Raw genomic sequence first — 16,174 nt, 5'->3', positions numbered from 1 at the left:
TAATTAGAATGATGGGAAAGGTTATGGAATGAAGGAATTAAATTTACTGCCTGTAGTGCATTAAAAGAGAATGTGTTGAAAATGATGTATAGATGGTATTTGACACCAAATAAGCTTTCTAAAATGTATAAAACAAAAAATAAGGAATGTTGGAAATGTAAAGAAAAGGAAGGGAATTTCTATCATATGTGGTGGACATGTAGTAAGGTGAAAGCTTTCTGGGAAATGTATATAAAGAGTTAAAGAAAATGTATAAAAAATACATTTGTTAAAAAATCAGAAGCATTCTTATAGGGTACAGTAGGCAAGGAAATTCCAAAAAAAGATCAAAAATTGTTTATGCATGCAACAACGGCAGCAAGAACTCTTTTAGCCCCAAAATGGAAACGACAAGAAATACCAGTGTTAGAAGAGTGGCAGATGAAGATGATAGAATATGCAGAATTGGCAAAGCTGACCGGGAAAATCCAAAACCAGTGTGATCAAGCTTAATAAAATATTACAAAAGGAAAATAACCTAAATGGGGCACCAAAAAGTTGTTATATCCAAGTGGTGATGCTTGGTGTCCATTTGGGATTGGTAGGGCAGAAGGCAGGGAGCCCAAGATAGGTGGTGGCAGAGAGCCATGGACTGGCAGAGCCATTCTAGTTTTAGTCTAGCCCCATTTGGAGGCCACCACATTAGGGAAGGAAGGCTGGGCTTACGTCTTGTCCACATCTGTTTGTTTTCTTCTTTTTGTGACGTTTCTTATAACTTTATCTTCTCTTTCTCATTCCACATGCTGTCATTTTGTGGGTAGGAGTGATTGACAGAGGTAATTCTTTGTATCTAGTAGTTTTTATTTTTCTTAAAAGAAAACTCTTGGTGAACAGGAGTTCCAAGAAAAAAAGGGGGGGTTGCTGAGAACACGCTCTGTGTGGGGGATTTTTTGGTTTCTCAGCACCACCAGTCTCTGCTGCCAAAATTAAGAGGTTTCATACAAGGAACCTACGTCTGATAGCTCCGAACTGGGAGTGTTGCTTTTCCACCAAGCATATGCTTTGTGTCTGGCTCCATTGAGCATCCAGTTGCGCTATGTCTTCCTGTCACTTAGAAGCATTTCCCCTTTGATTTATCTAGTGAGAGAGGATTAGTTTCTAGGGGATTTCCAAGAGAGACTGTCAGACCTGCCTTAAATGAGAGGGGAAAGGGAGAGATCTGCACCACTCTCTCCTCCAGAGTATTATTTTATTCTATTTTATTCAGTTCTATTCTATTCCATTCATCACCTCTGTATCTTGATTAATCAGACTGGAGCATCTCTAGCCCAAAAGTTAAATGATTTGGGGACCAATGGGGAGCCAGAGAACAACCTCCTGGTTTCCATTTAATTATTATTTTTTTGTCCAAAGAGATGGAGAGAGGCAGGGGAACAGAACTCAAATGTTTCTGGTGAATTGCCAGTGACAGGATCTTCCTCCTTCACTTCTCACCATTTCCCATCTTCTAATATTGGTGTGGCGAGGAAGAGGGGGGCACCCAAGCCCTTCCTACTTCTGCTTTGCTTTAGAACTTTCTGCATCTGATATAAAGGAGCTCCAATGAGCAACTCTTCCCCCTCCCCCAGCAATAAGTTTCAGGTGTACAAAGCGGGAGAGGCTAGGATGGTCCCAGGTTGGCCATCCCTGGTGTAGTTGTCGCTAGATTTTGTTTTCATTAGGAAAACTTTTTCCAGTGCAAAAAGGGTTTTTTCCGGTAAGTGGTAAGTTCTACAAAAGACATCCGCCTCCCAAAAATCCTTATCTTTTTGGCACTGTTTCACCCTTCCTAGCAGCTGTGGTTTTGTTTTGTTTTATAAAAGATGGTTCTTGCTGGCTACTTTATTCAGCATATCAAAAACCACAGAGTTGGCACAGTGACATCAGCCAACAGGTTTGCAGCCAAATCTCAGTGACGACAGTGCTTTCTAACCCGTACGCTGAATGGGTAAACCTTTCCGTCACACCAAAACAGTTGACCACACAATGAGGGGAGTGAAAAATCTTGATGAAATGTGTCCATTCATTTTGTCTCTGCCTTAGAGAGAGGACTGAGGCACCCCAGCAGGTTTCTTTGTTTCTGCCTTTAATTTAATTTAATTTAAATTTTAAAAGAAATAACCCGATGTATCTTACACAAGGGAATCGGTCCCAAGAGACCTTTAGAGGGGCATTGTTCTCTGCTTCTACTTATTGATTTGCTTGCTAGGCACACTTTGGCCCAGTAGCTGAATGAACAACAGCAACTCTCCCTGTTCGCAAAACTGGAAACTGACCAGCATGTCATGCATTGCAGAAGCTTTTCTGTACCCACCTGAGCAGGGGATGCAAACTACGTGACAGGAGCAGGGCCCAAAGGGAGCCAGTTCCCGACTTTATTTTGGGTGCTGGATTCTCATTTTTTGGCACTTAGCACTCCTAAGACTGCTGTGGAGGTTTGGCTGCAGAACAGGGGCTGCCAGCCAGAGAACAGCCTGGCCCTCAGGTCTCCACACTCTCTTGTCTTTGCTAAATAGCTCCCACCTGTTGCCCCATTGCTAAAACTGCCATGAGAAATGACTGCAGGTCGAAAAGGCTTTTAGATATTTTTAGAAGTGCTTCCTCCCTCCCCCCTGCCCACTTGTGAAAGAGCAGCACAAACCAGGTTGACGGGATTACTGAATAACAAATGGAAGGGCCATTTCTGACGCTTTTCCAGGCAACGTCTGTCATCTGGGTTTCATTTGTCAAGCCTTGAGTGCTCAGGGCTCAGGAACAAAAAACACAGTGGTTGGATAAGCTGAGCTGAAGCACTCACTAAGCCCCCAGGGGACAGAAGCTCTGTACATGTGGATTTGTTCCAGTTGCAGAACTGGACTTAAAACTCAGCTGGTTCAGAGGAAAGAGGACCCTTCTTTTCTGCCTCAATGGGTTCACTCCCAGGAGTGACAACTCCAGTTTTCTTGAGGGGGTGCTGTGTTTTCCCAGCTACTAGTTAGAGGGCCAGAAAAGATCCAGTCCACCCCCTTGTGAATCGCCCAGCATTATATAGTAAATCTGACACCCCCTGTCAGCATGATATGGAACATAAGCACTTAGAAGGAGGAGCATTCTTTGCAAAAGATGCCCCTCAAGAGTTGCATCAGTAATAAGATTTTTTCCTTTCAAAATTTCACATGAAGCAGCAATGCGAACGAACACACACACACACACACACACACACACACACACACACGTGAAATGCACAGAGGGTCTCCTTGCTGTTTTTCCCCTTACAAGTGAAACTGAGTGTATGGGGAAGGGTTTTGTAATTCAGAGACTGAGCATCTGCTTTGCATGCAGGAATACCTCAGGTTTTCCAGGTAGGGCTGCAAATGTCCCCTGCCCTGAAACCCTGGAGAACTGCTGGTGGTGGTCAGAAAATACTGATCTAGATGTACCCAATGGTCTGACTCACTATAAGGCAGCTTCCTATGCAGCGGTGGCACGCATGCCCTGCACCCAGGGGTGGGGCCAGCTGCCCGCAGGGTGGGGCAAGCCAGGGCAGGATGCTCCACGGGGCTTCCGAGGAGTCTGCCTGCCTCCTCCCACTCAGCTGCCCTACAGCTGAGGGGGAGGCGGCGGGCGGACCGTTTGGGGCAGCATAGAGCCTGCGGGCGCCCAAACCATCATGTCACCCCCAGGAGAGAGGCATGGCTCGGGCACGCTGCAGGCCCCATGGTGAGTGCCACCTGGCATTTTGTCAACCCCCCTCAGTGGTGGCACCTGGGGAGTTCCAACCCCCACCGCACCCCCTTCCTCTGCCCCTAAATCTGCTGTGCTAGCTGGGAGCCAGATACTATGATCCTGGGGAACAAGGCCAGGATCTACCCTGCAAGCCATCATTTGTTGGAAGATTCAGGACAGATAAAATAAAATTCCTGTTTTTTCACGCAACATATAGTTAAACTATAGAACTTGCTCCAGCAGGAAGCCATGATGGCCACCTACTTGGAGGGCTTTAAAAGAGGATTGGACAAATTCATGGAGGAAAAGTCTATCAATGGCTACTAGGCATGACGGCATGTTTGGCCTCCCATCAGTGGGGAATGTTGCTGTTGTGCACAGGTGCTGCTTGTGGGCTTCCCATTAAAGCATCTAGACCAGGGGTTAGTAACCTTTTTCAGCAGGGGGCCGGACCACCGTCCCTCAGACCATGTGGTGGGCCGGACTATATTTGGGGGGGGGGAATGAACGAATTCCTATGCCCCACAAATAACCCCGAGGTGCATTTTAAATAAAAGGACACATTATACTCATGTAAAAACACGCTGATTCCCGGACCATCCGCGGGCCGGATTTAGTAGGTGACTGGGCCAAATCCGGTCCCCGGGCCTTAGTTTGCCTATCCCTAATCTAGACATCTATGGTTGGCCACTGTGAGAACAGGATGCTGAACTAGATGGGTCATTGGCCTGATTCACCAGGGCTCTTCTTATGTTCTTATGTTTGATGGCTGTCCAGAGTGGGGTCTGTCCCATCCTCTTAACTGTATGCATCACATATGCTCTCTGTCTATGAACTCTATATTAAATGTGTTTGGGAGTGGGGAGAGGGGTTATTGGTTTGTTCTTGTTTTTATTATGTATTTTGTGTTTCTATATTGTATTTTTTTGCTGCGAACCACCTTGAGATCTATAAATGAAGAGCGGAATACAAATAATAAAAAGTAAACAAACTATAACCCTTCCCTTATCTGATGTGGGGAGATAAATAGTGTTCCCCAAAGGGGTGTGTGGCTGTAGATGATGCAATTCCACCTCCCAGCTGCTCAAACTATCCTTGGTGTAACAAACCTGAGACGAACCACTTAGCAAGCCCCTTTCCTCTTTCTCATATATCTGGGGGAAGGGCCATAGCTCAGTGGTAGAGCATCTGTCTTGCATGCAGAAAGTCCCAGGTTCAATCCCTGCTGGCATCCCCAGATACAGGGCTAACAGAGATGCCTGCTTGAAATCCTGGAAAACCGTTGCCAGTCAGTGCAGACAGTACTGAGCTAGATGGACCATTGGGGTAACTCAGTATAATAGAGCTTCCTATGTTCCTTTCTCTCCCTTGACTATTACATTTGTTTTGTTTCATAGATTGCTTTTAATATTGTTTAAGACCTGGAGTTCTAAAACAGTCTGCCAGAGAAGCTTGGGTTCTTTGGGGAAACTTTCACAGTGTCTCCGATGAAAAATATCTGTAACAGAGAGCAAATTTCTCCAGATTGTATCAGCTTGCCAGGCATGCAAGGGGTGATGGTGGTTGAGTGTATTCTGGGTGCACTAGGTTCACACACGGGGGTATTCAGATGTCATAGGCTGCCCCTCTAACAGCATGGATGCTCTGAAATATGTCCCAGAATCCTCTGTAGACTCATCAGTGCCTCGTGATTCTGAAGGTAGAAAGTTTCAAACTCTTTGCACTTCATTAGTTTAGGTGGAGGGGATTTTATCTCAGCTGGGTTTTTGGTGTTCTTTCTCAATATAAAAGGTAGCCTTGACTTCTCTTTAGAACATGAATTCAGTGTTCCGGACGATCCTGGACTTGACATACCCAATCACCTCCATGTTCTCCGGAGCCTCCTTCAATAATGGCGTCTGTAACATCTTCAAAGACAAGCAGATCGAAGTAAGTGACGTGTGCTGCAAGCATGGCAAATGGTGGTAGTAAACCAGAGTGCGAACAGAAGACTGCAACAGGCTTGCGAGGTTGGGTTGGCATCTCCCAGTAAGCTATTGTACAAGGGAAGGAGCCATCGCTCAGTAGTGCATCAGCTTTGCATGCAGCAGGTAGTGCATCAGCTTTGCATTCCAGGTTTAATCCCCAATGGCATCTCCAGGTATGACTGAAAGAGACTCCCTCTCTGAAACCTCGGAGTGCTGCTGCTATGATACTGAGCTAGATGAACAAATAGACTGACTTAGCATATGACAACCAGCCTCTGATTAATCCAGCTCACTTTCCAACCAATCTTGGGAGTTGGGTGCTGTTCTGAACCGCAAGCCTGTGCGGGTGGTGTGATGCAGGGATACCAAAGAAGGATGCCAAAATGGCCAGTTCTGGTGCTTTATTAAAGAAGGGTGGAAACTTACAAAGCCCCACTGCTGTTTCATACGTGGGTTGGTCACTGCATCAGTGAAATGCTATCTTGACATGTCTGCAAAGTGCTAATATGTTAAGCATTACTTATACAAAAGACAGAATATGTCAGTTTAGCCAGAATCTTCCATCAGTCCTGCTGATGTAGGCAAATGTGGCAAGTATCCAAGTCTCACAGCTAGCTCCCCTCCCTAGGCCACGAACCAAGCTTCCGAAGCCCACAGATAAGCATGGCATCAAAGCAAGCCAATTAGTGTTTATCAAAGCAAGTAATGTGAGCTAATCCTTGGAACAACTACCAATTATTTTCAGGATTATCCTGACTACCAATATGGTGTTTGCAGGGCTTCTGGAACATTTTCACCTTTGATTCTACACAGATGCTTACTAGTGAAAAAGCCCACCACTGTGGCAATAACCGTCCCACCTGTGATGGAAGTTGTAGACCCAACAGCATCTATGGACCTGATGTTGGACAAGTTTGTTTTAGAACCACAGAACCAAGTGGCTGCTTTAGCCTCTTTCAACAACACAATATGATAACAACACATATTTCAGGCACTGCAGCTGATCCCCTCTCTGAGCTGCCCCCCCCCATATTTTATCATTTATTTATTTGTTTGTTTGTTATTGCATTTATATCCCATCTTCTCCAAAGAGCTCAAGATGGCACACATGTTTCTTCCCCTCCTCATTTAATCCCCAGAACAACCATGAAGAGTAGGTTAGGCTGAGAGGTAGTGACTGGGCCAAGGTAACTCAGTGAACTTCATGGCTGAGTGGGAATTTGGACCCTGGTTTCCCAGGCCCTGTTCCAGCACTCTAGCCAATATGCCACACTTGTCATCATCATGATCATCATCATCATCACCATCATCATCATCATCATCATCATCCATTCCCTCTTTGACTTTTTACCCAAGAAAGCCCTGTTTCACCCCTGCCTTTAGAAGCTTTCCCTACCAAGCAAGCAACACTCATCAGCTTGTTGCAGACCAGTAATTGTTTCCATGAGGGAGGGGGGTGGGGGGAAGAGATGAAACTTGAGCCCTTGTTAAACTCATGGGTTTAATCCACTTTATGTTGGAGTTGTTGCCTTTGCAGCAAGCTGGGTAGTAAGTAAACTACACTTTGTGTGGTTATCAATGTAAGCACATGCAACTCAGATGTGTATGCAGGGATGGGGAGGAGACACACCACTTCTGCCTTACGACTGCTGTTGCAGATGTGCCCTGCAGGAGCATCTGTGGTGTTTGAAACATGCCCACAGATAGTATCCTCCATTTCCGACTTTTTTTTTTCTGCTACAGATTATGTAGCCACTGCCAGTGCTTAATCAGCCCAGCTTTGAATTTCTTGATCCTCTCTATAGCTGTAAGGAAGAATCCTTATAATATATTGGTGTGTGGTCTTGGAAAGGGGCTAAAGTTCATCATGCAGGGATGGATTTAAGTTGTTCCAACCCAGATTGTGCCTCTGTGTGTGCACTAATCCAGCTCTGTACTGATGTTCCTTTATATATGTCCTCCCCCTCCCCCTGCCCCAACTGGCTCTTGCTTAAGGAGATTTTGAGCAGTCAGCATGCGCATTCCCACTGCTTCTCCATCCAAGTTTATTTCAGGATCACATTTTAAGTCCATCTCCTCTTGTCAAGGATGCTTTCCTGTGGCTTCCAGTTCTCAGTTGTTTATCTCTTGCAAAGATAAATGTTGCTTCTCAGAGTCCCATTCAGAAATGCCAGGAAATGTCAAGAGGATTGCTTTAATAATCCTCCCTCTATTTCTATTTCTATTGTTTATGTGTGAGTACCAAAGTGAACATAGCCGAAACTGCTCCACCCATGTGCAAGAGGGGAAGGCTCAGCAAGGGCCCAAGATTCACAGATACAACAAAATCTGGTGGGTGGGTTGGGGACAAAAAAACAGCAACCCAACGAGGCCTAAGTGTGCTCAGCGGCTACAGAATGCTGACTGACAGAAGGGTGGTGGAAAACATGGGGGATGGAATAGAGTATCCTAGAGGAGATCATAGTTGGCTGCTGGAGCCCTTGGCAAGAATGCTCCACACTGTTTTTTGGTAGACACACATTTCCCCAATAGAATTAAAACTGGAGGTGTGCTTTTTATACTTGGAAATAGTTTACAAGTGTAGAAGAAGCAACTACCAACACTCAAAGGGCATGCTATTTTTCTGCACGACTCTCTAACCTAGGTGTGCCTCCAGATTGCAGGCATTCTGAAGAGACTGTGTCATGCTTGTCACTTTCATTAATGATGTTGATGCTTGGGGGGTGGGGAAATGAGTTTATTTGCTGGATCTCCCCACTGAAAGTGTTTAGTTAGTTGTACCTAGTCCAAAAAATATGGAAGAACAGTTTGACTTTGGCAAAAGCTGATTGGCCTGCCCTGCTTCCTGCGACTCATGCAGAGGTATAACCAACAGATTCCTGTGTGGTTGGGTCTGTCTGCCGCTTTGGGTTTTTTATATTTTTTAATACTAATTTATTTTTCATGGCGCACTCACACACACAGTTTGGGAATTGGCGTTTTTTAACAAGTTGCTTTCTGTGCTGTAGGATCTTTGGATTCCTTACTTCATCATCACAACAGATATCACTGCCTCAGCAATGAGAGTCCACACAGATGGTAAGTATATCTGTGAAGAGCCCACAGTGCTTGTCTCATTTAAAGCAGCTGAAGCCCTTGGACCACTTTCCCACTGTACTTACAGCATAGGTTTGAAGTTCCCACAGATGCATTTGAGGGCTGGGTCTCAGGCTATGTTGGCTATGTTCTCTCCCCACTATCAAAGGCAGTGCGCCTCTGGATGCCAGTTGCCAGGAATCACAAGTGGGGAAAGCTGATGTTGCACTCAAGAAGTGGGGCTGGTTGGGTTAGAGAGGAGCAGTTTGGCTGCTGCTGCTTTTCCTTCAGAGAAGACGGATCCTTTCTCTGACTTCCCCCCTGCCAGGCTGCCTGTGGCGGTACATCCGGGCCAGCATGTCACTTTCCGGCTACTTGCCCCCCCTCTGCGATCCAAAAGACGGGCATCTCCTGATGGACGGAGGCTACATCAACAACCTTCCAGGTACTGATTTAACTGCAACCTATTTTCTGCTTATTTGCAGCCAGATCTTACTTCTAGCCCCAACTCCTGAATTTATTGGGGGGGAGGGTTGCTACTCGCGGAGATATAAATTCAAATTTTGAGACTTACATATGGTGGGAAGAGAAGATTAAACTGTACAGAGGCTCTAATTGCATCCTTTTTTAAAGCTGCCTGGTTTAGTGTGTGGGCTGTGTGTCCCTGCTGATCCCCAACACCCCAAATATTTGCGATAAGTGTCCCCATTAACCTTCACCCACTCCCAGTCTTTTCAGAAACAAGTTTGCAGCCAGGGGCATGAGAGCAGGTTCCTGAATGAGATTGAAGACTCTGAGTAAGGAGTGCAGCTGCACACAAAACACACACACACAAATTGAGTGTGGTACCTGTGCCCCTCCAGCCCAAGGATGCTTCCTTGCCCAGTTCTCTGACTCTGAGGACTCCCATCACAGAAGCCTCAGTACAACCAGAGTTTCCCACGGGCACCAGCTTGGCCACTGTGAGAACAGGATGCTGGACTGAATGGGCCATTGGCTTGATCCAGGAGGGCTCTTTTTGTATTCAGAGTCTTCCCCGTGCCATCTGACTGGAGCAGGATAGGCCCCCTTTACCCTCAAAAGGCACCTTTCAATGAAGGCAGGGTTTGCAGCTGGGACTGAACTGCTGCTCCTTTATAAGGCTCAGCCTAAGGTCGGCTATTGCTGATGTATTCAAACCCTATGAAAGAAGGTTAGCCAGAGGGAAAACTGTGTGTTTATGTGAGAGATTGGCTTTAGTTCATTTAGTGAACTTTATGATTGAGTGGAGATTCAAATGCAGGGTCCCCTTGTTCCTATTCCAACACTGTAACCCAGCCATCACCAACACACTAGTCATTGTTGGACTACAACTCCCATCAGTGCCAGCTAGTACAACCAATGGTCAGGGGTTGATGGGAGTTGTAGTCCAATAACATGGAGGGCTACTGATGTTCCCAATCTCTCCCTATGGGCTCCCTCTCTTTCCCTGTTTTATCGTCAAACAAACCTTGTGTGGTGGGTTAGGCAGAGTGATTGTCCCAAGGGTGCATGCTATGAGCTTCATGTGTCCAAGTGAAGATTTGAACCCAGGTCTCTGCATTACCGGTCTGACACTTTCATCACACCAGCCCTCAACTTTGTTGTGGTTAAGAGGAATAAATAGCAATGCTGAGTGCTCTTGAAACATGCCAGTATGGAAGCATCTAAAATTAATACTTTTTTTGTGTTTCCTCCTTTTTATATAAAACTCGATTCCCACTGCCCTCCAATAAAGGGAGCAGGGAAAGGGAGGTGAAGGAAGTGAGGGTACAAGTAGGCTTATCCAAATGTCTCCTGACCGCTCACAGTGATGTTCCAGGTACAAAGTACCCTGGTAGCCTTTAAACCCTGCTGAGCATCTTCTCCACCAAGTGGAATCGAAAATGACATACCTGTCACGATTTTGTGGGCCTCTTTCACTTTGCTGTTCCTCTTCTCTTCTCACCCTCGCCTCCCTGAGGGATACTGAGTCACTGTTCTCTGCAAAGGGCCTTTTCTTTCCCCCGTCAGGAGGAGAAATGCTTTTTCATGTTTGGGTTTAGAAGTGAATTACTGGAACAAAGAAGGCCTATAAATTACCCTAATTCTGCTGAGAGAGAAAGAATCTTCTGAGAGCATTTTGGAAGGTAAAATTGCCCTCCTTGGAGCAGCGCCCACAAATGTCCAGCGTGGATGATGTGTGGCAAAGACCCTGCCAGAAATAATGAACTCATGCCAAGCAGTAGGCTGCCCAGCAAGCAGAGTAGAAGGTGTTCTAGGAAGGGGGCAGGGGATGATTCTTTGTTTTTGTCACCCTGACAGCGGATGTTGCTAGGTCTATGGGGGCAAAGGTGGTCATTGCCATTGATGTGGGGAGCAGGGATGAGACAAACCTCACCAATTATGGCGACGCACTCTCTGGCTGGTGGCTGCTGTGGAAGCGGTGGAACCCCTTGGTGGAGAAAGTGAAGGTATGCCTAGGATAGAATTGCCCCTAAATAGCTGCTAGCCCAATCATCTGTGGCAATTTGTGGTTGATTCCAGGGGATCAGGCAAAGGTTGGGGGGGGGTTAGTGTTATACCTGGAAAGGTTTTTAATAGCCTGAAAGAGAACTGTGCCTTTTAATTTTCCTAACACCGATTTGGGCTGGTTGTTATTATTTCTTTCTGAGCTAGTGACCATTTGTGATAACATATTTGCAAGGCTGCATTAGAGTTCACAATGACCCTTCAAAGCTTTGATTGCACAGATGGAAAATAAGTCCGTACATGCTGTTTTCCTCCACATCATGCCATGATGAGGCCAGACAGACATGGTTGTAACCTGTGTATGTTGTGCCATGGCACTAAATATCTGACAAAGTAGCCATGTCTTCACCACCCACCCACACAAGCCAGTTTCAAACCTGCTTTAAATGTCATGGCTCCATGCCTAGAGTTGCAGTCCTCTGAGAATTACTTTCATTAAAGGGATTAAGGCTCTACCATGACAAATCCTGTGTAGATAAACTGCAACACCCATCATCCACACTAGGTATAGCCATGAATGACTGGTTGTTGTTTGGCAACATCTGGAGGGCTGATATTCTCCATGCCTGATTTATAGCACACTCACTAAACAAATTCCCAGGGTTTGGGGCTTGGGAGGTTATAGAAGTTAGAATTTCGGTCAGCCAATATGGGTGGTGCTGCCCATTCTCTTGTGGGAGCTTAATGATACTTGACATTTTTGGCAGGTGCTGAACATGGCCGAGATCCAGACCCGGCTTGCCTACGTGTGCTGTGTCCGGCAGCTGGAGATGGTCAAGAGCAGTGAATACTGTGAATACATCCGGCCACCCATCGATCGCTATGGCACCTTGGACTTCGGGAAGTTTGATGAAATCTGTGTGCGTTGGGATCAGAGGAAGCTAAGGCAGTGGGGGAGAGGGGCGCCTTCTTGGCTTGGCGGCCTCAAATTACTTGCTTGTCACAAGATTCCCCCCCCCCCCCCGTATGTCATGCCTTTTTAGATTATTAGCCTGATGAGAGGGAATGCCCCCGCTTTTTATTTTAAAGTGATCTTTAAAGTAACCCCAAGGATCAGGATTAAAATTCTTTAAATAGATTAATCCAATAAAACCAGTCTTAATAGCTGAAAAACATTTCAGTGAGAAACTTGTCAGCAACTAGTTATAACAAATGGAGCTATTTTGAATTCAGCAAAGAGCCATCAGCAAGCATTGGAGCCACCCAACATGCCCCAGCCCCATGCAAAAGACACAGGCAAAAGGGGCTTATAGCAACAGGCTTGTGAGCAAGAGTCTTTGCAACAGAAACCTTTTTCTTCTTAACATAGTTCAGCAACACATTTCAGCAGAGCCATGAGGCGAATGGGCTCCGTTTCTGTCCTCTGGGGCTGCCACAGGAAACCAGCTAAGCTATAGTGGCTGATGGTTTCCTTCCTTCCTTCCTTCCAGGAGGTGGGCTATCAGCACGGGAGAACAGTATTTAATGTCTGGTGCAGGAGTGGTGTCCTGGACAAGATGCTGAAGGACAGACAGGAACTCTGCAAATCCAAGCTTCCAGGAGTGAGTATCCCAGTGGCTCTTCCTAGCGTCCTTTTTCAAATTATTGCTCTCCTAACATGATTGCTTCGCAAAGCTCATAGTGGTTTTACGGCAGGGGGTTTGTTTGTTTTTAAATATGCCTCTTGGGTCCTCTGGAGAGGAAATCCTGGATTGCAATGGTGACTGGCACCCCTTGGGAGTGGTAGTGTGGAAGGCAGAGAGACCAACAGTAGGTGGAGCCAGCCACTGATTGGCTGTAAGTAAGAAGGCAGGCAGGTGAGGGCTGATTGTGGTTGGTGGGGCAATGCCCCATTCGCTTTAATAGACCAGTTTCAACTGCTGGACCATGTCACTAATTGCCATAAGAGTCTGTGCTGAACCAACGCACTAACACATCCCCGACTTACAAAGCCAGTGTGGTGCAGTGGTGTTAGAGTGTGAGGCTAGGACCTGGGAGACCCGGGTTCAAATCCCCACTTGTCCATAAAGGTCACTGTGTGACCTTGGAACTGTCATTGCCTCCCAGCCTAAGCCACCTCCCAGGGTTGTTGTGGGAATTAAATGAGGAAGGGGAGAACTCCTTGGAGAAAAAAGGTGAGACATAAAAGGAGTAAGTAAGTAAGTAAGTAAGTAAGTAAGTAAATAAATGTTATCACAGTCATCTAATTGCAAGCTACCTTCTGACATGGTCTTGTTTTAAAAAGCAGGCAGAGATTCAGAGTAAACAAACAAATAAATTCTTCTTTGTGTATTCTGCACTATCTCCAGAGGCTTACAGCAAGTAGCAATAGATTGTGTTTAGAATGACAGGTGGGGTGGGGTGGAGATCTCATTTTAAAACTGAGTTTTTAAAATATGAAAGATAAACACCTCACCCTTCTCTTGATTAGCTGCAGGTCTTCCCTGCAGAATTCACGGCTCTGAATCTCCATAGGGAGCTACACGCTTGAGAGGCTGCTGTTGAGAGCATCTGGCTTTACGCACCTCCGTTAATTGAACATGGTGCACAGGAGGTGCTGTGAAGATAGAGCTTTCATTCGATCTCTTTCAGTCATGGTAGGATAAAGTGGACAGGGAAAGAGGCTGATGCCCCAAGTGATCTAATTTTCTCTGTGGGTTAGAGTAGCCTAGGGTCACATTGAAAGCACATGGCTTCACCCCAAAGAATCATGATCTGTAGTTTACGCCCCACAGAACTACAGTTCCCAACACCCTTAAGCTACAGTTTGCAGGATTCTTTGGGGAAAGCAATGTGCTTTAAATGTATGGTGCATATTTGCACCATATCTCAGTGAGGCTTGAATGTCTTGTGGATTCCCCACTCTTCCACCCCGTCTCTCCATAGCTGCTTCTGGGTTTTGGGAACATAATTATTTAAGTGATTGCAGCATCTCCTGTGTGCTTCCCTCTCTGCCAGTTGTGACTCATCCAGTTGCCAGGGGTCTCCTGCAGGCTCAGCCTCCTGCCACCCCTTTGACTGTTAAGAGCAGGCCCCAGACAGAGTGCTATGGAAATGAAATGGAGACCTGGAAAGTCACCCAATATACAACTAGCTACACACACCAGCTGGGAAATGGGGGCTGCCTTGCACCGGAGCTGATCCAGTGACAGCCGGTTCAATTGGCTGTGTGTTGTAGGGCATGGCATAATTAATGCTAAAAATAAGTTCCATGCCCAATCAGATTTTTATCCCAAGAAATGCTTAATTTTATAACATATTATTCACATTGAGCAACTTTGTTAAATTTATCTTACCTTGCATAATTTATCCTGAATAGTTGATGGAGGGAGGGGCAAGGCCGTAGAGCCCTAGTCACTAGGAATCTCTTTGAGCTACCCTTTGGCTTCTGAAATGCCTCACGTGTTTCCAAGCTTATCTTCACAGCCATGAGATCTAGAAAGCTGCTCCTTTTTTAAAAAGGAGATGTTAGAACCTGCTGCGCTGGGTTCTCAGGAAGATGAGAATCTGCTTTCAATCTCCCATGCCTTCTACATCAAAGAAGTAAAAATGCCGTGACTTCTTCACAATTGCTGAATAACACAGCCCTGGATGCAGTGCATGAATGTTGACAATCCAATATAAATTTAGTGGCAACTCAAACCTAGATATGTAAAATATATCCTCCTCCCCCGCACCCTTCATGCTTGTTTTCAATTTTTTTATATGTGCAAGCGAATGCCGTTGACTGTCAGCATTCTCCGGCATCCCTCTGAGTTCTTGACAGTGAACAATGTGCCCTGGATTGGAGCGTTGAGTCACCACATTTTGAATGTCCGCTGTAATACGGAGATAACATATCTCATTAAAGGACCTGCCCTTTGTAGCAGGGGATTGATCTTACTGCCTCATGGCTCAGTTCAATAGCTCTTAGCCAGCCAGCGGAGTGGCCTCTGCAACTATTTTTAAGATTTAGTGACTCTTGAGCTGGCAGCCTTTAATTAATGCTCCTACAACCAGATGTTCCCTTCCTCCGCTGCAGGGCATCTGATCCTGGCCCTCTGGCATTGCCGTGGCTCTGTGTGGCTTGGCTCAAGCGCTCCCTCTTCCAGTCTCCTAGATAGGGGCAGAGGAGCAGCTTGGTCAGGAGTACAGCCTTCACCCAACCTGGTGCCCTCCAGATGTTTCAGCTTTCAACTCCAGTCCCTTGTGCATTGCACCCGAAACATCCTAGTGAGCTCATAGCAGATGACATTTTTCATGCATCACTTTCAGTCTCCTAGCCCCTGCACTGCCCCAGCCCTCCCTGTTAGGCTTCATTTTCCAGTATGAAGTTGAGCATGCTATTATAATTGCTGGGGGTGGGGGTGGGGAATATATTCATATGAGGCCTTCCCCCAGGTGCCTCCTCTGAGGGACCATCTTATTTTCATTTCTTGCCTTTATATCAAACCTTCTTCTCCAAGGCACTGAAAGTGTCATCCAGCGTTCTCCGCTCTCCTCATTTAATCCCCACAACAACCCTGTGAGGTGGGTGCAGCTGAGAGGTGGTGACTGCCTCAAGGTCATACTCGGTGAGCTTCATGACAGAGTGGGAACCCTGGTCTCCCAAGTCCTAGTCCAGCTGCACCATCAATGGCTCTCACACTGGGTTGCAACAAGGGAAAGGGCCTTTTCAGTTGTGGCTCCCCTGCCTGTAGAACACTTTCCCCAGGGAGGTCAGTGTGGCGCTTTCACAAACACCTTTTTGGCTCCAGGTGAAACCTCTTGTCTCACAAGCACTTGGCAAATCATAATACTTTGCTGCCTGTTGATGCTGTTGTTTTTGCTGCTGCTTTATCATGCTTCAGGCTTTCTTCGGGGTTATTTTTTTTGTTATTTTATTGTAATGCAGTACTCTTTCTTTGCAATCTTATGTCATG

The 16,174-nt window shown here is 46.1% G+C and overlaps 1 protein-coding gene across 6 annotated transcripts in view; it reads left to right on the top strand.

Moving 5' to 3' along the window:
- The window catches only part of PNPLA7 (patatin like domain 7, lysophospholipase), a 106,576-nt gene that overhangs the window by 87,131 nt on the left and 3,271 nt on the right, over positions 1-16,174 (top strand). For all 6 annotated transcript variants that reach the window (XM_079961557.1, XM_079961556.1, XM_079961555.1 and 3 more), the window contains 6 exons: positions 5,536-5,652; positions 8,699-8,768; positions 9,094-9,210; positions 11,088-11,236; positions 12,002-12,154; positions 12,725-12,835. In XM_079961557.1, coding sequence (XP_079817683.1) covers positions 5,536-5,652; positions 8,699-8,768; positions 9,094-9,210; positions 11,088-11,236; positions 12,002-12,154; positions 12,725-12,835 — 717 coding nt within the window. The remainder of the gene's footprint in view (positions 1-5,535; positions 5,653-8,698; positions 8,769-9,093; positions 9,211-11,087; positions 11,237-12,001; positions 12,155-12,724; positions 12,836-16,174) is intronic.

Source organism: Podarcis cretensis (genome assembly GCF_951804945.1).
Source record: "Podarcis cretensis genome assembly, chromosome: Z".
Lineage (NCBI taxonomy): Eukaryota > Metazoa > Chordata > Lepidosauria > Squamata > Lacertidae > Podarcis > Podarcis cretensis.
Note: the sequence above shows the minus strand (reverse complement) of the source record. Positions and strands in the feature narration are given on the sequence as shown.